This window comes from Xiphophorus couchianus, chromosome 19 (assembly GCF_001444195.1).
Source record: "Xiphophorus couchianus chromosome 19, X_couchianus-1.0, whole genome shotgun sequence".
NCBI lineage: Eukaryota > Metazoa > Chordata > Actinopteri > Cyprinodontiformes > Poeciliidae > Xiphophorus > Xiphophorus couchianus.
This window is the reverse complement of record NC_040246.1, coordinates 12,083,817-12,109,785: the sequence shown is the minus strand read 5'-3', so window position 1 is coordinate 12,109,785 and position 25,969 is coordinate 12,083,817. Positions and strand designations below refer to the sequence as shown.

The 25,969-nt window shown below is 40.5% G+C and overlaps 1 protein-coding gene across 13 annotated transcripts in view; it reads left to right on the top strand.

Moving 5' to 3' along the window:
• Positions 1–25,969, top strand: part of ralgapa2 (Ral GTPase activating protein catalytic subunit alpha 2) — a 109,394-nt gene that overhangs the window by 78,794 nt on the left and 4,631 nt on the right. For 6 of the 13 annotated variants that reach the window (XM_028000231.1, XM_028000242.1, XM_028000241.1 and 3 more), the window contains one exon: positions 19,870–19,991. In XM_028000231.1, the coding sequence (XP_027856032.1) occupies positions 19,870–19,991 (122 nt within the window). The other 7 variants (XM_028000236.1, XM_028000235.1, XM_028000239.1 and 4 more) reach the window with 5 other exon arrangements.

Sequence of the window (25,969 nt, the reverse complement as noted above, 5' to 3'; positions counted from 1 at the left end):
TTATTGCATTGTTTTGTTTTGCTTCTTTAGATATGCAGGTTTTTATCTTTAACAAGTCAGAGCAACAACTTGTGTTTTTTTTCGCTGAAGGATGTGTGTGTGTTTTCCTTTTTCTGTGCAAGAAGAAAATCCTCATCCTTAGTTTACCCCTCCACAATGCCTTAACAATCCACAGCCTGCTCTCTGCCTGTGAGGCCACTCTCCAAGGTAATTAGAGAATATTTCTTCAAAGAGGAGCTATATGACCCCTGTGTGTCCAGATAAAAGGCCAGTGTGGCTCAGCAGCCCCCTCTCTCGCTCCGTCACAAGGCTCAAGAGGACTCCAGCAGTCCGCTGCAACGCTTCCAGAATCTCTCAAGCTAATAAGATTTGATATTAAAAAATGTCCACCAGCAACATTGCAGGAAAATACACACAGACAGGCAACAATGTTTTTCAGTAGGATACCACCTCGTAATATCTTTCCCCATTATGTCCTGTTTCCATCCATCTCCCCTTTTCCTCTCTCCTGCTGATTTGTTAAATCTGACCTGTTCAGTCCACTTTTTCATGAGCTCTACAGCTGCACTTTTTTTGCACATTTTGTCTCAGCTTCTTCTGTCAGGACACTGCATCATCCTCAAACTAATAAGAATCTTATCATAAGCCTTTTACAAACAACTCATCATAGATAATTTATTATTTATGTATGTCTGATAGAAAATGCAACTGGTCTGACTTTGTGGTCAGAGCATCCCATCTGCAGCTTGTCTATCCTTCAGAGCAGCTTTGTCAACACTGGTGACCACAAAATGTTTTTTTTTTCTTTTTTTTAAACCACAGCTTTTTATTGAGTCATTTCTGCACTGTGTATGCTGGGTTCCTACACAGTCCTGAAAGGGTTGGAAAAGCATATTATTTGCTTTCAGTGTTTTTAAGGTTTGAATCAGTAGGGAAAGAATTACAACCACTTCCAGAATATTTCACTTGAGCAGCGGCTGAGTCTGAAGCAGCTCTGATGAAAATCAGCACCTCTAAAACTAAGACCCTGGTCTTGAGCTGGAAAAGGGTAGAGTGCCACCTCCAGGTCGAGGACAAAGTGCTGCCCTAAGTGGATAAGTTTAAGTATTTCAGGGTTTTGATACTAAGGAGAGAACCTGATGAGGACCCAGGCCACTCTGGAGGGACTGCATTTCTAAACTTAAAATGGCTTGGAATTCCCCCGGAGGAACTGGCCCAAGTGACTGGGGAGAACGAAGTCCGGACTTCTCTACTTAGGCTGCTGCCTCAGCGGCCTGACCCCGGAGTAAGTGAAAGATGGATGGCTGAACCACTGAGTGCTATGTACAAAGCACCTAGAGTTGCAGTATCTTTTTCTTCTGTTTAACTTACAACAGAAACTGTGAAATATTCAGGTTTCCTGTCAAAAACAATCGATGGATCTCTTTCATCAACATTTCTGATATGGTGGAAAAGGTCCTAACAAAGTTGAACCATGTCTTTTTTTTTTTAGATCAATACATTTTTAGATTAACAGTTAAACACTGTGACTTATAGTATTACATGTTTTAAATCCACATATGGCCACATCCCAATGAAATAGAAAATAATGGAACAGTTATTCAAGGCAAAAACTGTAGCTTATTGAATAGATTTGTTAAATCCAGAGGGATATAAATCTATTTAAGCATTTCTTTCTGTTGAGCTAATTTTCTTGGAAATTTGGCATATTTAAAAACAATAGATGATTTTTTTTAAAGCAGAAATGCTAGCTTACTGAGAAGTAAGCCTGTGTGCTGGGTCGTATGTACAGCCAATGCTTTTCAGGACAGTACTTGAAATATATTGTGATGTGGGATGGAGACGATCATCTGATATATTAAGGAAGGTCTGGTTACTTCTGTATTTGTATCAAGTCTCTCATCTTCCTCTTAACAATATTCCACAAATTGTTTTTGGAGTTTAGGGCATGTCAATTTGCAAGTCAATGAAGCACATTTGGACATTAAAGCAGGTATTTGCACTTTTGTTATTGTGGACCAGAGAAAAGTCCCACTGGAAAATGAAATGACTGTCTGCTTGAACATTGTGAGCAGAGGGAAGCATGAGGTGCTCTAAAAACTAATGATAGACAGCAGCACTGACTATGGATTTGAAGAAACACAGTAGCTCCTGCAGATGCCATGGCTCACCCGATCCTCTCTTGACTGTAGAAATGTCACACTGGACCTCAGTCCAGCTTGTGTGTGCTCCCTTTTGAAGCCCTGATACCAATGGCATTCAACACCTTGTTAATTTCTCAAAAAAAAAAATCTTACATGGTTTTTGCTTCACAATTCTCCCAAGGCTGTGGCTAATATTGCATCTTTTTTTACTACACCTTCTCCATTTTTTGGCCAAAAATATAGCCCATCATAGCATTACAGAGCTAAGTTTGTTTCATTTGAAAACAGTCAGTCACAGGATGGCCTCGCTGTTCAATTCCATTTACTGTGTATGAAGGTCGTTTATGCTGTCGCTATAGAGTAATCACCTGATCCAGAGGGTGGGATTCATTTCTTTCTTTGACAAGCACTTGAGTTTGATGCTCCGTCCGTCACTTTTTGTGATAGGGCCATTGTTAAAGATAAAAATGGATCTGTGTGTGTGTGTGTCAGTATATGTGCTTGTCAGATGGCAAGTTACTAATAGGTGAGACAATGCAAAACTGACCTTGATTCAGAGACATATCCTCCCTACCGGACAGAATCAATAGCTTTTGCACACTGCTCTCAGTCCCCATCCTCTGTTCTGACACACAAGTAAACACACACACACACAGATCCATCTCCAGGCACCGATCAATAACCATAATCTGTTTCTGCCCATCGCCAGTCATGCGAGCCAGGCTTTTAGGTGGTGTGTGTAAGTGTGTGTGTGTAGCAGATAGAAGAAGGTTTGATTCTTTCGTTGGAACCCAGAAAGCTGCTGAAGTTTGTCATGTTTTCCCCCAACAGGCTCATATTAACATATCTGGGCATAATTTCAAAGCATTTAAAGTGAAAACATAAAGGATATGATATCCTGTGTACACTCCTTTGTGTGTTGATGCTTCATCCCCGGACTCCCATTGTAATTATTAGTGACACATTCTCACAGCCCTTCCTCCAAGTTATTGTCCCACTCTCAGCCCTGTCTCTGTCTGACCACAACCTTTTTTTTCCTTTTGTATACTGTAAAACTCTTCACCTAGCAGAGATGAAAGTGCTCCCATATGCATGATGGGGTGTCATGAATAGGATCTGCCATGTTAGTGTTGTCTCACATGAATTATTTAGCATTGCTGATAGGTCTAATTTGCCAGCTGTTGTGCCATAACTGTCAGCAGCCTCATAGATAATACTCAGCAGTCTGGATCGCCATGGTACACGGTGCTTGACTGGGCACAGTGAGACGCCTTGCAAGTCATTATATACAGGATTCATGTGAGTGTAACTTGCCAACTTCCTGTTTGTAGGAAACGAAGCTCACTACCAGGAAGTTGCTGTAAAATTTAAATAAATTTCATCACCTGAACTTTATGGGGTGAGTTTATTAAAACGGAGTTATTGCTGAATGAGTGTGTGGGTAGAGGCCCCATTTGGACTTGGCAAGTTCTTCTTTGGGCGGTGGCTGGCATTGGCTTTGATAGGGTGGTTGGGAGTTTATGCATTATTTGGAGGGCTACTAAAAGGGGAGGGGTCTCTCTCCCCCTCTGAATGTTTTAACCTAATCCCATTATCAGTGTAGCGCACTGCCTCCCATCTCTTCCCCTCCTTATCCCTGCCCCCTCCCACCTCTCTCTCCAGCTGACCAGCTGTTCCTGCCGGGACTCACGACAATGTCCGATGTGTTCAGATCACTGCGTAAACCCCCACCCACACACATGCACGCACACACACATTCGCTCTTCTTCCAATGCACACACAGATGAACAGAGTGCAGACCATGCACAACCAAAGCAATTGCCAAGCCCATTGCTGGAGCGTAGAAAGGCCTAGAAGGAGGAGGGTGTTAGTTAGGGTTGGGGGGTAGCTTTGAGTGTATGGAGGGGGCAAGCGCAGGCCTGTCAAACCAAGAGCCCTGACTCAGGAGGCAGCCCAGCTCGGATGGCATATGGCGTCTAGCTTCATACAACATGCAAAAGTATTCTCGCCCTTCGTCCCCTCTCATCTACTCCCCCTCTCCCTGTCTCCCACTCCTGCTGCTAATGCAAAATGACTCATAGCATTACTCCTTTTTTTACCCCTCCTCCCCTCCACATTAGTTCCTCCTCCTCTTGCCACCCAGCCCATAACAAAAGGCGTCCACTACATGGCACCCACACCCTGAAAAGCCCTGGAGGCCCTGCCCAGCCTGCACTACAGGGCCTGGGCTTCATGGGGGCCCCCCCTTTAAAAACACAGGTAGGGCAGGCGTAGAACCAGACGGCCGACAGCAGGGTCCCAGAGACCCGCCAAGGGTAGCATACATACACACACACACACACGTCTGGTGTCACACTGTTGTGGCAGTTTTGTATTTTGACATTATGGTAAATAAACGAAACTTTCTTAGATTTGTAGTTTTACAACTGCATCTCTAACAATTAGAATATCAGCTAAAGATGACTTATTTCAGTAACTCAGAGATATAGATATATTTTTGCACAGTTACAGATTTAAAGTAAATGTAACATAGCTTATAATTCAAACAGTTCATATAATTTCTCATAAATTTGCAGGGTTTGTGATTTTGGCATAATATATAGTCACTGAGTTCACCATAACCTAAGACAATTTGTGGAGTATTACACACAAGTGCATGGATAAGCCTGATGATCTGAAAGACTTTTGGAGTTACTTTTCTTAGATAATTAGATATGTTCTATATATAACAGAAGGGCCTTTCTGTATTTCTGGAATCAATTTTATGCAAGTTTTTTTTAAAGAAACTAAAACATTTGAAGTTAACCAGTCTTTGAAATAGTTTTGCATTTGAAGAAATTGTTAAATCTAGATTGGAAATGTCTGTCAAAGTATTGTCCGAACATGATTTCAAATATTAGTATCAGCAAAAAAAATAAATAAATTCAGTGCCCCACCCCTGAGATACTGTAATCCCAGAGTCCCTACTGGACGCCTCAGGGTCCAGTGTGATTGGTTTGTTGTTGCTGTTTCCAGCTCAAGTGTAAAAAACCTGTCCCTCCGCTTTAAGTGATTAGCATCCAGCTAGCCATTCCATCTGTTACCCCTAGCCCTGTTTAATTAATGAACTTTCTTTTTCCACCCCACACCCAGTGAGCGCAGCACTAAAGCAAAAGCTGTTAGTCCTCTCAGGTTATCGTGTTATCCCCCTCTCCGCACCCTCCCAACCCAGTGCATTCCCATTGATTAGTTATGTTTTGTTTTCCCTCTCTTTTGTCTCAGGGTTCTTGAAGGGAGGGTTAATGAGCTTTACTGGCAAGCGGTGGTGCTTGGAATCGGGGAATAAATGGGAATAATATTTTTTTTGTAATAGATTTGGCATTGATGTGAAGCCTCGTGCCACCATGCACGGTTTTGCACATGTGAAAGATGTGCGCTTTTGTACAAATAGCTTGGAGGTTCTTTGTATTTTATCCCTGCTTGTCTGTTGTTATTCCTATGGAAGGCTCTTTAAACAGTCAACTGTGTCAGCATTCATCTCCAGACCATTGCAGAAAAACTCTTGTCCCCTTCTCTTGTAACCAGCAAGTAGTCTGTCTCTTTTCCTTTATGTCCCATCTTCCTAGCGTGTCTCCTACTACAAGGCCAGAAACAGCTCGTTGTCCAGCTAAAGCTGCCCTCTTTTGTTTGTGCGGCCCTTTTTATCCTTGTGCTAATCGCCGTGGTCGTGTGCCTGAGTTGGACCCCATATTTCACGCTCAGCTCTCCTTTGTTTGACACACCACCCCTGATAAGAATCCCAATTCTAGGGCCTCTCTGATATTGAAATCCAGCAGCGGAGTAGAAAGAGCCTTCAATCATCCATTATCTGTGCTCCAGTGATTACTATTCAATCTCACAGGGTCCAGGCTCCTCATCACTGGCCCCAGAGCTGAGGCCGGCCCCTGAAAGAACCCACATCCCTTAACGCCTGTGTCACATTCAAGCATATCCATAGATATTCCCGACGCTGTCGTGAAGCAGCCTCACATTGAATGCTGCTGGGAAATGTCAGTGAAATGTCACTCATCTCGCTCCACTGGAATCTCTTCTTCTCTGATCTAGCACTACGTTTTGTAAACTCTTTTTTATGGGTTGTTACATCATCTGGCTCTTCTTTCTAAATGACCATTTTATTTTGTAATTCCCCAGGATTGCTCTTTTATTATAAGACTGCATTGCTTTTAATGTTGCAGACTTAATTCATAGTGTTAAGAAGGAATTAGTTGATTATTCATAAGTTCCACATTAATGCCTCTTTAAATACTTCAAAGGCACTGTTTGCTTCTCGGCTGGCCTGTGACCATTGTTTTCTTTTAGTGGACGTCCTTGTCCCTCCCAGCATTTGCATTTTTGCACTAAATGGAATTTTTTGTATTGATAGACAAGCGCGGCAAACAAAGCAATAACAAAAACAAAACATTTAAGTGTGCATCGCTGTGCATTGTTTGCCTCTTCTTACAGAAAGCAGCCTTTGATGTGTTAATTCTGATAGTCTGTCTTTTATTGTCAAGTGGTGGCTGTGGCTGAAAGAGAAGCATTGAGAGATGCTAGCTCAATCTTTTGACGTTCCTCCTCTGCAACGGGCTGTAATAATACTGAGTTTGATGGCGTACTGGTCATTGTGTTCCTTCGCCATATTGCGTCTTTGGTTTTGGTTGATTCATACCAACAGTGCATGACTTCATGCCAACCAGCGGGACGTTTCAGGGTCTGTTTCTTTAATCTATCTGTAGTCTCCTATACAGAAAGGTAGTTTTGCAGAATTACATAACTGCTTCAATCAGGTGGTCACTTGGGTATTTTGTTTGTTCAGGGATAATCATCTTTCATATTTATTTAGTAAATTGTTCCAAATAAGGATCAGAACCAATAAAAACCAGACATGAGGCTAATACTATAGTATGTAGTAAAGTAATTTTACTGTAGTGTGTAGAAAAACTTCATTTTAATCATTTATCTGCACTTTTGACAATTTCTCTTTTGTTAAGTGATTAGCACACACATAATGTTATAAGGTATCTACTTGTAAACATGTTCCTTTTGTGTTTGGATGCCAAAAAAACTGGCAAATATTGTTGACCTGTATTGCTAGCAATAGTTAGCATCAAAACAAATGGAAAATCTCAATGTTTTCTGACTTGTAACAAGAATGCTCTCAACTCTGTTGTGATGCTATTCCCAGTTCTGTGTTGACTTTGATTACAAATTGAGTGTAGTATTATTACATGGATCCAAATTTGAGCCAGGAAGTGGCCATATGTACTTATCACATTTGGTCACAGATTGGCAAACCATTGAGTTGTTCTAGAGTTGTTTGGTGTCAAAGATAAGGTTACGGTATAATTCGAGAGCATTTGTTTGTTTTTTTGTGTCATTACTGTAAAATTATACTTTTCTAACTTGTGTCTTTTAGCCTTTTTTACCCTCTTATTGCATTGGCCTATCTTAGTGGTTTGAAATGCAATATGAGGTTTAGTTTTCCCCTTATTTAATGGTTTAATTTTAGATAACAGAACGACTCAATAGTTTTTGTTAAATGTAGTGTGCACATCTTCATTAGTTATGTATAGCTTCTAATTACTATTGATGAGATGCTAGCTCATTTGGGTACAAATCTATAGCTTTTTGTTATTCTAATGATTGTTATTTATCCTCAGATCTCCAAGCCAGGGGGCTTTGGAATTTTTTCCCCCTTTTTTTAAAAGCTGTAATATCTGGAGCTGCTCTAGCTACGCACACTTGTTTTTGTATCAGGCGGCTGACAAAAATCCAGTGTCCCTCCCCCCACATCATCGCCCGTCTGCCTGTATGTATAGTACTTCCCGCTCCTCCATCTGTTTTTGTCCACCCATGAAAAGGTCCTTTATAAGCTGCAGGATGCACAGTTGACATGCTGTAAGCTATGCTTCATCCAATCGAGACAGTGCAGCAAACGTATGCCGTGAATCCAAAGGGGCCAGGGGCCCTATCCCCCTCCCCCAAGTCCATTTCGATTATGTGGGATCTCTGTCAGAGATCTTCAGTTGAAGAAGTTTTTATAACAGACATTGTCTCCATCATCCATTTTCACTATAAAAAGCCTTCAGTCTGAATGGGCCTTCATGCTTGCCCACTGGATGATGGCTGGCTCCTGATTAACCCTGGAGTGACTAGCTAATGTCATTGAAGGAGGGCCACCTGGCTGTGAGACTGTACAGTCAGCTGCCACTGAAGGGCCAGAATAGGGGACGACCAGGTGTTGGGCTGCAGCCCCCCTAATTGTTGCCATGTAATAGCCTGCTTGACTGCACAATATAGCCCAAGGGCGAGGATTAGGGAAAAGCTGTTGCCAAGACAGAAGTCTATTTTCTTCTTTGCCCAAGGTTTTCTGTGCGAGTTTCTTTCTGTGTGCATACACATATACATCTCCCCTCACGTTCTTCTTATCTATTAATATACAGACAATGAGAAGGCTTGGTCCTGCTCCTGCCTTAGTTCCAGTCCTTTATCATCACAAGACGTTGTCTACAAAATGCATCTATGTGCACAAGACATGTGCATCTCAATTAGAATGTCATGTGAATTAATTTCAGAAATTTTATTTAAAAAATAAAACATATAAATCCAATTTCAAAATTGATAACCCCACAGGGAAATTAAGTCTTGTTGTAGCTCATCTTATTCAAAGTTCTTCAAAACGTTGCTGGTAGCTGTAAGCAGAAAGGACCTCCTGTAACAGCCTGTATTACAGTGGTTCTGACAAGCCTCTGACAGAAGACACTCTGTTGTTTTAAAGCAGTTATTCCACAATCCCCAGAACAGAACCACCCTTCTTTTTCTGATTGTTTGTCCTTTTTATGTCTGTTTAAATTGAATTACATAAATAAATTCACTTTTAATATTACAATTTCTAAAGATGCACATATACAATGTGCAGTAAAATATTTTTGTTTCACTACAATAATTATTCCACAAATATAAGACTCTTAAAATCTTATGAAATGTCTAACCCTCCAGGAACTAAATCCTCTTAGCACTTACATTTACCACAGATGTGATCATGTGCAGCATAGCGCTGATCATTATCATTCCTACTAAATGCTTGTCATTTTGCATAAGGCCAGATAGCCTAATTGGCACTATAAACCATCCATAGACTGAAGGGACAGGAGATTTTATGTCAGCAGAGATGTTCGGCATTAATGCATCACTGTTGTTCTGTTGCACATGCCACAAGCATCATTAAAATTGCAGAAGCTTCTGCTCATTTTGTTTTTAATATTTCATCAGTGCTTGTCTGAGTAATGTTATCGTATGGTTAAAATCAGAGTCATTTGGCATGACCTAGAGTTTGCGCTGTACTCTTGTAATTTAAGTGTCTGACCTGTTTTCTGTATGTCAGATTGAAGAACAACAGGGGAGTTTGATTTGCGTGTGTGTGTGCGCTTTTAAGCAAGAGTCCTAATGTTAAGAGTTTTTTGTAACCTGATAATGATTGCTGTTCTATAAATTTAATCAGAAAATATAGGGTGAAATGCCTTGTGAGCATTCAGTTGGATTTCAATCACTACCTGGGTTCAACATACCCTGTGTTTCATCAGCGACTTTTTATTAAAAGTTCAAATTGAGATCAGATAGATGCTGTTGTTCTGACGCGACTCCAAACAAGTCAAATGTCAGGAACTGAAGGGAAAAAATTACTCACATTCACCCCAGATAGCTCATATCATGCCCACCTTTGTCCCAACCTAATAATGTTTCCATTGGGCTCCGGCGTTCATGTCACTCTGGTGATCGTCACTGACAAAGGAGACCTTCAGAGACAACCGTCACCCAGCCACTCGTAGAGCTGTATCTGTTAATCTTCATCCCTATCAGCCTTTTTGTAGCTCATCTTATTATGACTTTCTGTTAACGTACCGTGGAGGCTGGTGTGACTGTCTGGCCATAATGGGTCTGTGTTTGATTAATCATGTCGACCCTTTGTGTTTCACATCTGAGCCTGCTGTATTAGGACTCATCAATGGACGCCAGAGTCCTTTGAAAAGGAGATTGGTTACAGACTTGATTCATCTAAATACATAAGACCAGTAGGCTTTGACAGTTGCCGTGTTAGGCAAGAACACATTAGGTCACCATGATTCCTATGGCTATCCAAAGTCTCTGGTGAAAAACGGTGGCTTATTACTTTAAGCTTTAGTCCCAACAATCAGGTAACACCACTGACCTCTGTGTTGGTGCTACAACTGTGATTTGTTGTTTGGCAAAAAATCAATTTTTACTGTCCCCCAGAGAAACGGTAAACTGCCAGAGACTTCAGAAAATGGGTGACTACTTTTTCCGTTGCAGCCCGTAAATTATCCGGTCAGGCCAGTTTCTAGACATCAGGTTTGATCTTCAGCTTAGGCCAGCCTGCATGAAATCACTGATGGGCAGTGATGATGTCACTGGTTGAGAATGATGTCAGGACCATAACTCCTCGTCTTGCTGTCTGAATGCCAGATGAACTGCAGAGAGGTGTGGAGGTTGGAGCGTAGAAAGCTCTTGCAGTGGGAAACCGACCCCTCAGGTGTCATTAACCTGGGATTACTGTTTGACCTGACTCCTTTGGTGCTCCTGCAGCTCCAGTTATCCTGGGCCCACTAATTAGACTACTTGGTAAAACTTTCTGAAAGCAGCTAGTCCTCAGGAGAATCCGCTGTCGTCAAAGTCCACGCTCACCCTGCAAATGGACACGCAGACACCTCCATTCATCATAATGCATTTGTGACACATTCAGACATTTTCTGTACTGCTGCTAAAGCTGTCTATGCCCAAAAAAAGCTGTTTAATGAGACACCAAGAGCTGAGTAGCTGCTATATAAAATGGGACACACACATTCACTGTACAATCACCCTACTTGCTGGTTTCTGTCATACATGCTGTCACTTTATCCGTCTCAATCTGTTTTTCCTTCCCACTCTGCCATTATTCCTGCAGCCAGCTTTATTGCCACATTCACGCTCTGCCCGTGTCTATCTTTCTCCCTGTGTCTCTCCATCTAAATTTCTCTGTCTTCTTCCCCATAATCACCTCACACCTCCGAGGGCCTCTGCTGAGACGAGCTTCACACCTCAGCCCTCGCTGTGACAACAGGTACCGCTGGCACTCAGTGCTCGGCCTCTCTCCAATCAACACCTGCTCGGCTTTATCTCTTTTTCTTTCCTTCCTCTTTTCCATCTTACCCCTCCCTCCTATAAGTCTCCACCCTCTTCCCCCTTTCAGTGAAATCCATTCTTTTTATGGTTTAGCTAATGGTTTTCTCCCAATAACTTAGTTTCCGCTTTTTCCATTTTTTTACTTAAATATTGGTGCATACAGTGCTTTGCATATAATTGTTACCACTGCAACTCTTTCACATTTTAATATAAAAGACTTACAGGTATCTTATTGGGATTTTATGAAACAGACAAACACATAGTACATAACTGTGAAGTAGAGAATTTGTTGATAGGATGAGCATTTGTGCACTGTACAAGTCTGCCATTTATAGAGCAGTAGTGATAAATAAGAAATAATACTTTTTGCTTACATACAAAATGCTTGGTGTGACAGAAAATTGACACTGACCATTACTCTGAACACAACATGACTGTGATTAAACATGGTTCTGAGTTTCTGTTTCACGTAGGGAGGAGAGATGAAATGACTATTTAGAAAGGAAAACATCTGCTTTTTAGTCCGTTTGTACTCGCACCCCAAAGTAACCAAGCACCCCACCACCATTACCATCAAATCTCTTCCTCTTAACAGCCCAATTACATGACCACTTGGAGTCGATGGCACTGTGAGCTACTCCTGAGGCCCTCTCCTTACCAAGGTCAAGCTGATTGGCCCAGGTTAATGGGCAGATGTGGGGACTGACAGAGGAGGGGGTCGAGCACACAGAGGAATCCTCCACCTCATCTCTCAACTGTCCCTCTTCACAACAAGAGCCCCTTTCCCTAGAAGCGCTTTGACAAACAGCATTAACCTTGGTTGCTGGTGTGGAGGCCGGAAGGCCATCGGCATGGCTTTGTCCACATGCATGAGTCAGAGTTTAGGAAGAAATAGACATGCGCCTGTTTGCTTGGTTGCTGTGGGATTTTATTTTATTTTTTTATTTATTTTTTTTTGACTGTCATTGTTGGAGTAGAGTTCATTCAGGGAGAAATTTTCCAAATGTATTTCCTTGAAGAGGATCATTTTCAAAAAATGGACCAACCTAGAGTTGTTGCCTAAAACAATGTCATAAATCCAGGATTGATCTGGAGCCTTTATTACTTTCAACCCTGGTCAGACCTCCATTTCTCCACCTTCTTCTAATATAAAAATGTTCTAATTAAGCTAAATATTTCTAGCTTTAGGGAGTGCTCTATTTAAAATTCAGCATGAGTAAGGCATATAGACAAAAAAGAGGAAGCAGTCACTCTCCCCATACCCATCATCCGACTTCTGTTGGATAAAGTCAGAGCTTATGTAGTTAAATATCAGACTAGAGGCTCTAAAGACCCCACTACTCCTTAATCTCATCTGGATTTTTACGTCCTACTTCTCATAGCGTCTTTCTATATTTCTCCATGTTTTCATTGGAGGAAATTCAATAAAATCTGTCAGTCCTTGGGCTTTCGTTGAGTTATGCAGTGACATTAGAGAAACCTTTGGAAGGTAGGCCTTTAAAGCAGCAGGTGGTGGATAAAGGTTCAAACCATACTGTTTTCCCCCCTCATATATTACTGTGTGGAAACAAAAATAAAGATAATTTCACTTTTATTTACAGAGAAACAATTGTTCTCTAGATACCTTTAGAATTTTCAAATTAGCTTTGTAGCAGTGATCCGATGGGTTCCTGGTAATTTTCTTACTAAGAACCTCATCTGTTCAGTGTGTATAAAATGTGGTGTTTAAGCAAACATGTTTTGGCTTTCAGCATACACACATACAGGACTATGTTTAGAGGCCATAATGCATAATCATCCCTGCTGGCTGTGCATGTGTGCATGAAGACTCAATTTGTTTTAGATGTGTTGAGTGTGTGTGTCGGAGGCCAGTGATGGTGTGAGGACTTTTGTCAGCAGGGAAACTGGGGAGCACAAAGAGTCAGGCTGGTCTGATTGTCAGGATGCTTCTCTCCAGAGAGACACTAGTTCAGAGGTCAATCTGGGCTCATTTTCTTTCAACTGCTCTTATAAATGCAGGGTTTTGATGTTTTTGTATGTCTGTGTTGTGTCTGTTGACACACCCACACTGTGTGTGAGTATCTGTATGTTTCTACCTATGCCCAGTTATTTACAGTACTAAATGAATCTCAGTAGTTGAGTACTTTCACACCGGGTCTCTGTAGAAGCAGAGAGAAAAAGGTGAGAAAACCTAGCTCATCCAGGAGGGTAGAGACTGGCTGCTGGGATCCAGCAGGGATGGGGCAGCCTTCTAATGAAGAGCCATCTGAGGCCTCTATTCACCTTGAACATGGGCCACTGCAGCTGCCCTGACCTTGGCTTTGATCCACAAAGACGTTTGACCCCCACCATTCCCCCAGAGCTACCTCCCTGCCATCTGGACAGCACGCATGCATATGTAAACGAAATGTGCACACACCCCGAGATGCATATGTATGTACACATACATTGTCCTGGACACACATTCACATATGCCTACACAGGTACGAGTAGTGAGAATGACATTTCTGCTTAACTTGAAGAAAAAAAATAATGTCCAGCAGGAGACAATTTCAAAAATTCCTTTTATTGAGTATGTGCATTATCCTAAATGTGTAGATGTTAGAGGTGTAACATTATATGCATTTCTAGAGATGACAATTTAGCAGTTTTGATAAAACTATGACTTTATGCTGTTTCTGTTTACAAATACAGAACAGGTTTCTTGTAGAGCTGCATGGTGCACTGATGGCAATATCAGTTTGTGCAATATTTCAGTTGCAGAAGATCTTTAGGATGCAATATTTCATAGCACAATTTTTCAGAAATCATGTAGTAAAATTTAAGTGATGACAATAAGGCAACCAGTGATGAAAATCTTGGCGTATGATGATATGCATATCAACATAGTATTCAACAATCATATACAAAATCGTGTTTTCCTACTATTGTGTATCCCTATTTTCATTTTAAAATATATTTTAAGTGTTTCTGATTAGTGTAGAATACTGATTAGAAGATTTTCGTCCTCATGGAAGAATTTATTCCAAATTTGATCAGTCTATACTTTTTAGCTTTCATACCTACCTTAAGCTAAGAAGGTTACACTCCTTTAATAGGGGTGTTATGAGACTGATATTAACCAATGTTAGAGCACTAAAGTGAAGTCTGATTGGTGGAAAAAAGTTCTCCTTTTACTTTAAGCTAATATTATGAACCCTATATATGAAGGTGAGTCCTATATGCGTGATGCCCTGTATCTGTTTGAGAGTCTTACTGCAACTGGTTAACTGTTACCTGCTGATAAACTGAACTTGCAGCCATGTGCAGCCATTTTCAGATGACTTCATTAAACTGGACAACAATTAAAGAACTACTTCCTGTCTTTGTTCAAAAGAAGAATCTCAGACATACAGAATGTCAAACTTAAACTTATCTGAAGCTCATAGAAACTTAAAGTAAAAGAGCAATTAGAAGATTGCACTCCGACAAGAAAAACTGTGGCATTTCGATGTGAAGAGCTCTCATCCTAACGTCTCATTAAACTCCTATTAAAATGTGATAATAACCAGAGATTAATTTGCATGCTGCTCTTTTTATTGTTATCTGTTTCATCCCAATGCCAGATCCACTTACAAAGCCACCCCATTTCTAGGAAGCAATGTCCTAATGCAACTTGTTTTGCAACTCCTCACACCTGAAAGATTTTTATTTTCCCGCCATTTTGTTACTGTCCTTGTGCTCGCCACACTCCATAGGCATTACATTGGTTTCCCTCTCCTCCCCCTAATAGAAATGCAGCCAGTTGGAACATAGGGATTCCTTGGAAATTCCCAAAGTGGTGCAACAGTCTTCCACCCAGTCCAGCTGTAAATAACAGTTATGTCACAGATGACTTGAGTTGCAGTCCATCTGTGAAAATGTAGACCTGTTTGAATTTTTCCTTTTGGTTTCCCATTTGTCTACTACCCAAATGTGTTTGAGTCTTAGTGGGGGATTTCATTGGCAACATGCATTTCTCCTAAAGTATGCTAAATTTATCCTGAAGGATAATTTCATGTTTGTTGCTATTTACCTTCCCTGCATGTTTGCTCTCACCACCCATATTTGAATTCATGCTTCTTCATCAAAAGTAGGTCAGAATCAGCCGGCTGGTATCCATAGCTTGGACATAGCCTTTGCGTCACTGCTCTGGATGTGTCCCCTGATTCGGTTACTATGAGGAGATGGCAGCAGCTGTGCATTTGCAGTGGAACAAGTTGTGCCCATGGATTAGTAATTAGGGACAAGAAAAGAAAAAAAAGAGTGGGAGAGAGAAGGCATGATTACTACTTGATGTACATCAGGTCAAATTTCTTTGCAGGTATTTTTTTGCCAACACATATCATTGAACATTAACGTGAGTGAGCATGACCGTGCCCCATGCTTTTACCCACCCTAAAAATACCTTGAATTATTCCCTGTTTTTCTCACCCATCTTTCACCTCCATTCTGCATCTATTTTCTCCCATTTCTTGATTACTCTATTTTGTTCATTTTTTGTTATTATTTTAAGTTTTTACTTTCTCTCTCTTACTCACTGTAATCCATTTGTCCAACTTACAAAGAGGGCAGCGGAAGGAAGTAGTGGAGGAGAGGCGTGTGTCAGAGTCAGAGAGCGCCTGCTCCAGCTGGAGTCAATATTTGCTTTAGGAATCTCAATAACAGGCCCACAGTCATCTGCATCTCTGATAATGGACCGCCATATGGCTCTGTTGACCCACGCTGTGCTGAGGCTCTCTCTCTGTCCCCATCCCTTCTTGTTTTTCATTTATCGGCTTGCCTGAAAGTCGTTTCATCAAGACCCTTCCTTACTTCTGTATTTTTTTCCCCTCTCCACTTGTCCCCTCTCTAGGTACATCTTGTTATTTTTTTTAAAGCTTATTTTCTTTCTGTCCATCAACCACTAAACCCTGGACATGACCCACCACACAGAGCTGTGACCCGTGTTACCATAGCAGCAGGGCCTGGGATGCCCACTCTTTGTCCAGCACAGTTTCCGGCAAGTGACAGAAAACAGTGACGTTGCATGTCTGGAAGACGGATAAAGAGCACATTAGGAAGTGCTTTTACGTGCTTAAAGTCATGCTGCTCTACTGTGAGGAACAATCAATTAGTCACACCATATTATTTGGCAGCTTTTATATAGCCAATACATACTTTTGAGTATTTCTACTCTGCCTTCTTCTTTCGTTTTAAACTGTAAAATAGAAGCTTTTATTTTTATGGTGTCTTAATGTTTAAATTTTATATTTTTCTAACACTTTTCTGTGGCCCAAACCATGTTAAGAACATGTCTCTATGCAGGCATTTGAGTTTTGCTTCTTAGATTTGTTAAAGTATTCATACCGCAATCATCTACTGGAGTGTAATTAAGATTTTAGGTGATAGAACAACACAAACACGTACATAACTGTAAAGTAGAAAGAAAGAAAAGCATACTTTAGCTAAAAAAATGAAAAGTGTGGCATTGATTTGTATTTAGTGCTCTTCAGTAAATACTTTGATGAACCACTTTCCACTGCAATTACATCTGCGTATCTTTTGGGGCATTCGTCTTTCATGTTTGCACATGTAGACACTGACAAGTCTTTTGCAACTTATTGTTTTCATCCACAAGAATGGATTTTTCCATCAGCTCTGACCTTCTTTGTTTTATGCCATTGGATATAAATTGTAGAACAAATTTTTTTTAGCGTTCTACTGACAATTGCTTTCTTCTGTTCAATTTTACATGAAAACCAGATTTATAGAGCACATAACGAATAGCTGTCCTGTCATTACATTGAGTCCTGGATCTCTCCAGCTCATTCGGAGTCATCACAGGTTTTTAGCTGATTCTGAAAAACGGCATCCATTTAGGTGGACAGATATGTGTTGGTAGGTTTTCAATTGTGCAATACTCTTTGGGTTTTGGGACAATAGATGGCATGCCCTTCTTTAAGATGTTCAAATCTTGGAATATTGTTTTGTAATCTAACCCTGCTTTAAACAGTTAAACTTTATTTAAGAATATCAGAGTAAAGGGGTTAATTTTAGTTTTGAAAATTTGTCTTTCCACTATGAAGTGAGAAGATTATTCAAAGTTGGTGTCTGATAATATTCATATAAATAGATAAATGTGTTTGCAAGGTACGGTGTATTTTTTGAATGAAATTATTTTTCAGGAACATGTTCTCCTACCTCATCCTTTGTCTTACTCTACCCTCTGTCCAGTTTTTATCCGTTACCCTGAACAGCTTGGCTGTCGTACCCGCTGGTGTGTCTCTGCACAGGTGCCCGTCATCTCTGCTTCGCCATGGTTCCCCTCAAAGCCATTGGTCATGGCTGCCTTGGCCCCTGCTGTGGCGGCATGTGCCCACCACAGGCTTCCTGCCCAGTGACTGTCTAGTCCTATCTATCTAACCCAGACCACAGCCCCTCGGCCCAGTCCAGCCTATCTCAGCTTAGCCTGGTTCATCCTTGGCGTCCACTTCAGCCTAGTTTCACTCTACCCAGGCAGTCATAATGAGATGGGGGAGGAGGGCATCAGCGTTCAATAACTGCGGCTTTGTCTGCTTGGGAGTTCATGCGTTTGTCAAGCAATTTGTCAGGCATTGTTTGAGAAGAAAACATAGTCACAGAGAGTAGTCCGACTCATTCTCGGATATTCGCTCACCCACACATTGTTAAATCTCAGGATACTTACTGTCATCATGGCATCAAATAGCCCTTTTTACCCCAATGGTTCTCTTCACCATATTTTATCCCAGACTTCCTTCCATTCCACAACAGACTTAGCAGGATATATCTATGATAATGATATGATAATAGCTATCAGAATGTTTTTCCACCCTCACCCAGAAGCCATTTTGGAGGCTTATTTATCTATTTATTTATTGGAGTTTCCTCCATTCCAAATCCAGCCATCCATCCTACATGCTGGCTGCCCAGGCCTCAGTCGCTGCTTGTCACTCTGAATTTCAAATGGCTCCAATTTTTCCCCTGATGGCACGGAGAAGTGGCAGGCAGCACATCGGGGAGGGTGGTCCTAGACATGCTGCCTGCAGCAGGGGTTCTATTAGAGAGAGGAGAGGGACGAGAGTAGGTGGAGGAGAGCTTTTCAGCATCACGCCAGCATTGATGTATTCTTTTTTATGATTATTTTGGAGACTGCATTCTCATTTGGGGCTATGTGGCATGGCTGATTGTTCCATTTCTGCTTCTGGCTGGAATGATGATGATGGGCCTGCCTGGTCCAGCTAAGCTAAATCACACCATCACAGTGTTTTATGAAGCAACTATCAGTCAGTTTAAATAACTTTAAGAACAATAATTCAGCCCCTCTCACCGATTATCAAGATTAAATAATAACTTATCAATAAAATTTGTCTCTGAAGAGGAAACCTTTCCTTTCATACAGGAAAGGAAAGGTGAGCAGTTGTCATGGGAACAAATACCGTAATATCTTGTGATAATGAATCATTGCCTACCATTTATTAATTGACCAGATAAAGCAAAGAAACCCAGTATAACTAATGAGCAAGAGCAAATGTAAAACATAGCACAACATAAATGTTAACTATAACCTATTTTTGACTGAGTTACGATGGATGGAGAGTGTTTTCAATAAGACACTGATTAAAGCCTTAAAACTTCTGTGGAGTGTTGTAGAGTCTCGGATTATCATTTTACAGCATCTAAATTAAAGATTTAGATACTTTTTATTTTCACATCTGAGATGAAAGATTCCGATGGAAAAAATGCCGAAGCAAATTTTAATTTTACAGAATGGATTATTTTTGGCCAACACAGGAGGTAACGAGCTGACGGTACTCTCAGATCAGCCATCAGATTTTCTTCCAAATGCCAGAGAATCGCAGAAATATAACTTTAGGAAAGTATTTTCCTACTTATTTAAAACATTGTTACTAAGACAACAACAACTTAGAAGTTGAAGAATTTGGGATCGCAGAACCAAATTGGTGTGGTAACTTAAACCCATTCACCTCCCACACATGCACACCATTCTGTGCCTTGACTTTCCAGTTGACTTTCTCGAGGCTCAGAACATGTGTACTGAGTACATGTGAAGATGAAGTATACATGTACGTACGTGCGTAGACACTTTTGTCTTTTTCCTGTGCATCCGACAATATCTATGACCTTTAGTATTATCGGAGTCATCTGTGTGTGGTGTGAGAGTTTCCTGCTGTGAGATTACATAAAAAAGCTATGTAATAATTGCATGTAAAGGGGGAACTCTTGACACTAATGCATTGTTGCATTGACATTGTTTTTGTGTGGACAAAATATTTGCAGCATATTGAGCATATCTTGCATTTGTCTGTGTCTAATATATAAATTAATCTTTTTTCTCCTCTACACAGGAAATGATGCTTTTATTAACTTCATGAGTTGTTTCATGTAAATTTATGTAAAAAAAAACAAAAAACTTGAAGCATATACCAGTTGCTTTTATTTATTTTTCCTACACATACTGTTTGCTCCTTTAACGAGTCGCCGCCAGCTACGAGGAGCGAGCACTCTACTTGGAGGCCATTGTTCAGAACCACAGAGAGGTCATGACCTTTGAAGACTTTGCTTCGCAGGTCTTCTCTCCCTCCCCATCCTATTCTGCGAGCGGAACAGGTGAGAGATAAACAAAACTCCCCTTCGGTTCATCTCATTGCTGCATCATTTGTCTCCTGTTTTTTTTCTTCTTTCTTCGTTTGTTTTCTTAGCTCCCTTGCTACATTAGTCTCCCCTCCTTCACAACACACCTGTTTGCCCCCTTCCCCCTCCCCTCCACTCTTCTTCAACGCCTACGCTCACTGATGAATATCAAACGAAAAGCCCTGGCTCTTCATGCGCTCCGACTGACTTCAAACACACTGCTTTCTCCACTTCCTCAAGCCCCACTCACGCTACTTTGTTCATCCCTTCTTTTTTTTTTTTCAAACTGCATCTTTCCATGCAATTACTTCCCCCATGAATATAAGCAGCCTCTTAAATGCCAGTTGCAGAGTGCCTGTTTGTGTTTATGTCTGTGTGTGTGTTTCCTCATGAGCTCAGTCACTAACACTTAAAAGATCTGACCGACAAACAGCAGCTCGCGGATGTCAGCACAGCCCTCTTATCAGTCCATGATGAATAGAATGGAAAACGTGTCTTATCTTGTTCTTCCTCCTTGTAGCAGCTCTGATCGATCTGCAGCAGCCCTGAAATCAATACAAGATTGCACTTTTCTACTCTATTGGATCCCGACACACATTCTGTTTTGACAAGGAAAGCACTTCACAATACCACACCACAGATGCCTTGTCATTTTCAGATATGTCGGGGCTTATACGTATTAATGGTGCTTTAGCGTGCATGCAGTGTGTTTACTGTGAGTGTGGACAAGTGAAAATTAACTGCAGTCTATTTTCCAGTGTTTCTGCCGGTGTGTTGGACTTTAGAAAGGAGCAGGTGTGACATTCAGGCAGGCAAGAAGTTGTCAGTCACATTTCCATATCGTCGGCCGCTCCTTCCTGCAGAGGTGTTAAATCTCCTTCAGCAGCAAGAAAAAAATACCCACACATCGAAGGAAAACACATTTCTCTACAGTGTTAAAATTTGTATATTGATATACAGTAGGATTGTTAAAAAGTCAGTAATTATATCACGTTTTAAATTCACATATTTTAGAAATCCAGCATAAAATCTTATTTACACATAATCATAACACAATAATAAAAAGTGAAATCACAAAAAGCAGATGTTAATTTAGTTAATTTTTTGATTAAAATCACAAACTTTCAAAGTACAAAATATTTAATCAGATTTTTTTTTGATCAACAGGTACAAAGTGCTGCATATTTGTGAAGTAGAAAAAATACCTGGTTTTCAAATTACAGATACAATTTGAAAAGTGTGGCATGCAATTGTTTTTTGCCCACCAAGTAGAGAACATGGTTCTGTCAATTTTGGTGCGTCACCCACATCCTGAAACAGCAAACCAGACCCAGTCTTATCACCATTTTTAACTGTGTAGATTATTTTCTCTGTTTTGAAATGCTGTTAAATGTATTGGGATGCACACCTTCTTAAAAGTTCCACTTTTGTCTCACCATTTTCTCAAAGTCTTGTGAATCATCGAGTTGAATTTGGAAATGATGTAATGCAGATTCACAACATCTGCAGTGCTGAAGATGTTGTTTTGAGTTCTTCAGTGACCTTCTAGCATAGACACTCTCTTGAAGCATTTTTGATATTCCAGCATTTTCTGGTTAATTTCACATCAGTTTCATGTTTTCTCCTTTTTTGGAAAGCGACTCACTCTTTCGTTCACAGGAGCCCAAACTTTCGGACTGTCGAAGACTTTCTCATTTGTTCTTGAATTTCTTTTAATCGGACCATTATATGTTTCTTTTTCAGATTTTTTAGCTGACACAAGTGATTTGGTGATTCTTCAAGTCAGACAGTAATCAGACCAGACAAAGAAATTTATTGATAATTTAATGGGGCAGGGAGGACTAACTCTTTCGTTTCACATATGGACAAATTGTTTCTGATAGCTTTTTCCCTTAATAAATGAGCCATCATTTTATATTTACATTTGACAAAAAAGAATAAAGAGGACTTTTGGAGGAACATTTTTTAAACATGTAACTATTGCCAGTCAAGTTTGTATAGATTTTACACCCAATCCCTACACAAGCATTGTATGTGATGTACGTGGAGGTAAAAACTTGGCTTAAAATTGCTCATTAATTATCTGCCTAAAATGCTGACTTCTCAGTTCTGAGAACCCTCAACACCATGCAAGGCTTATAACTTTGTATATTATTTAATTTAACTGTGTTAGCTGGCTGACCGCTCTCCATCTCACTCTTCTGTACAGTGCTCTCCAGTTTCTTTCATTCGTGCAGGGCTGTGTTTATATGCAACTTTGTCCTCCCCATCTGCTTGTCTGTCCATCCTGCTACGGCTGCCATTGCTGCCACTAACATGTCATCCATCCTCCATGACAGCGTGCAGGCGTTGGCCAGGGATGGTTTGGGACATGGAGTACCCCTGGGCCAAGCTGGACTGTAAGACTGCCTGTTTCCTTCATATTTGGCATGGCGTTCAGCCCATTGACATCCCCCATTCAGTCGTTTGATCCTGACATCATCAGATCCCTAGAGGCTGCGTTTCATTTCTGTTGATGCATCCAGGTTTTGATTCCAAGTGCAGGTCCTGCATGCTGATTTGAACATTACAGACATAACATACAGTCCCGTGCAAAAGTATTCATAACATTTGAGCTTTTTTATATTTTGCCACATTACAACCAAAAACTTAATTGTATTTTATAGGGGGTTTTTGTCATTGACCAACCCAAAGATATATGTGAAGTGGAAGATAAAGAATTCAGATTTTTTTTCACAGATGTGTACTCGGCACCCCTGAGTCAGTACTTTGTAGAACCAACAATTTGTGCACTTATAGCTGCAAGCCTTTTGGGATCGGGCTCTACCAGCTTTGCAAATGTAAAGACCTAAGTTTCCCCCAGTTTTTTTTTTATTCTCGGTCAGATTGGATGGAAAGAATCTGTGAATGAGTTTTTAGGCCTTGACGAAGGTTCTCAATTAGAATTAAGTTTGAATGTTGACTGGGCCGTCTAAATGTATGAACGTGGCTCGGTCGTTTTATCTCTGGCTGTATGATTAGGATAATTTTTGTGCTTTAAAATAAACTTCTCGTCTTAGTTTTTTTGCAGCCTGTAACAGGCTTTATTTGAGGATTGCTCTGTGTTTTGCCCCTTTCAGCTTCCCTGACCTGCCATGTTTTACTATAGGAACGGTGTGTTTAAGGCAAAGTGCAGTGATGACTTTTTCACCATGCATTTAATATTGGTTTCACTTGACCACGGCACCTTCTTCCACTTCATTGCTGTATGTTCTATGTATACCAAACTTTAAACATTCTTTATAAAGTTTTTCTTGTTGCCACTCTTCTATAAAGGTCAAACTTAAATATGCTCAAATAATAATTGTCCCAATTGGTTGCACTGGATTTTATTTACAGGTGTCAATGTATATGAATATGTTTTGTTTTGGATTTTTTGGGGGGGGTTTTCATAAAATTTTAATAAAATTTAGTAGTGGTTGTAATGTGGAAAAATGTAAAAAAAGTTAAAGTGGAATGAATATTTCTGTAGACCTGAGCCCACATTCATCCTTTACTTTATTGCAGCTACTGTTATTCTCAATGTAACTTCACTCTCACCATGCAGCCTCTGTGCAACATCATGGCTTCCTGCATGAACCGGTCCGTCTATCCCACAAACTCTCCATCAGTGTGTTACACTTTCCACTGCTTTACTTCACTCTTTAGTGTTTTTCTCTTTTTTTGTGGTCATTTGCCGTACTTCTTAAAATGATTAATGGCAGAGGAGAAATAAAGGTTCTCTCAGGATGAAACTACATAAAAGCTGCTGTGACCCTTTGAGGTGCCCCAGCATCTTTTGCTCTTTCACCCAAACTGCTTTTCTGCTCGTAACATTGGCAGTAAATGTTTCTAAGTCTGTTGTTTCCATGTGAACTGCACACCGTTTGTGCACTGGCTTTCAAAATGCTCCATTTTTTTTCCTTTTTCAAAGTCTGTGTTATTGGGCACCATCAAACAGAGAAATGCCACTTGTTCATTAACTCATTATCCAGAATTGGTTAACCCCCTCTTTTTTTAAAGCTCTGAGTTACAACTAACCACAACACCTCACATGCTGCCTGAAGCTCCATCCATCGAACTCCCGTGAATCATTCAAATATTTGTATTTTCAGCAGCAATGTGTTGCGTTCTGTTTTTCTGGTGTTTCCACTTTTTTTTTTTCCTCACAAATGAATATGTACTCTGTTTTTCCTTTTTAGATTAACAAAAATATCTTAAAGGTCCAAATGCTAGATGTGGTGAAGGTAAGCCAAAGTCGGACTGGAAGCTTGTTTCGGTCCGACTGCTTTACCTACCCTTCACTCACCCTGACTGTTTTTACTCAAGCCGCTCTTCTTTTTAAATTCAGTACTAACCAAGCTTTATTTACTGAATGCGCTTCAGAATGGGAAAAGAAAGAGAAACCGGGCTGTTTATTTGGGGTGTGTCCTACTGTTTAGACCAGGCTGGTAATTGAGAGCGATGTACGGTGGCGACAATTAGCACCTGACTAAGTAGCAGCATGAACAATAAAGCTACACTTCTGGCCCTTGCTTCTGCATGTGGTGCGCCTTTATCTCTTCCCCCTGCAAACACTTTTCTCTTTTCTTTCTTTCCCTTTTTTTAGCCCCCCCCCCCTCATTTCCTCCTGTTGGAGTGTGCCTGTTTGCCTGGGGCATACTCTGAGACTAACACCTGCCACACTGGAAGACGTCTTTGTCATCTAAAGCCTTGTTTGAACTGCTGCACTGGGGACCAATGGGAGTGCATGGCCATTTAAAGGGTCCCTTTTTTATCTTTTTGCCCTTTTTATCAATCTTTCTTCTTTCCTTCTAAAACAAACGAGACTGCAGGGGTGGGAGATGGGGGGCTAAATGTGTGGGTTCAAAACAAAGAAATATATACATTCAGATAACAAAATTCCTCTTGATTTAGGATATTTTGCTATAATACTGTTCGCTGTAAATATAAATCTGAGACAAATGCAGCTGTAGCCATGGCTGGTATAAGAACCTTACAGTTCAACCTGGAGTAAAAATACCATTACTTCTTGATATTTAACCAATAACGTATCGCTTGTATGTAATGAATTGTTTTATTCAAGAGAGAAAAGCATCAGGTATTCCTTCTGCTGATAATATACTGGTAATTGAATATTACTGTTAACAGGCCGGTTACTGGTAGACTGAGGGTTTAAGAATGTGACATTTTAAAGCTGGTAAACATTTGACATCAGTTTCACAGGTTAAAGTCAGAGACACCACAAGAAATCCTGGAGTGATCAGAGTTTTTTCCAGAAACATAGAGAAATAGGGGGGAAAAAACAGCACTGCCTTTTCCCCATTTGTTACTGCCAGTCAGCTGACTGAAAAAATGTTTTGTTTAAAAAACTGACAGAAAACACCAGTTTGGGTGCTTGGAAATACTTTATATGTTTTATTTTTACATTTTAACTCTTTCACATTTTGTGAAAGAGTTAAAAGAAAATAGTGTAATCGTTTTCTTTCAATCAGCTGACTGGCAGTGCACAGCATCAAATGGGGAGTTGTTCAAGGCTGCATTACTTTATCCTTCATAAAGAAAAAGAAAACTGATCAGTCCAGCATCCATCTAAATAAAGGATTTAAAGCCTTTGATGTGTTGGAAAACTTCAGCAGCTTTCAACCATAACTTTTTAAAACGTTGGTACCAGTAATCAGTACTTGTTGAGCGTGTTCTATCTTAAACAGCTTCCTTTTATTTGGCCAAATGCCTTTACGGAAGATGTGGGGTTTTTTTATTCACTGCTGGAATGAACGCCTTCCAGTGAAGATTATAGGAATGCAAAACTTCCTCGCCACACAGCTTCAGCCAAGCTTGTCCCTCTTTTACATTTAAATGCCGAATTTTCAGAATGCAGTTTCACCTCCCCTCCTGTAGCCCTGCAAAATGCTCACACCCAGCGTTCCATCCTA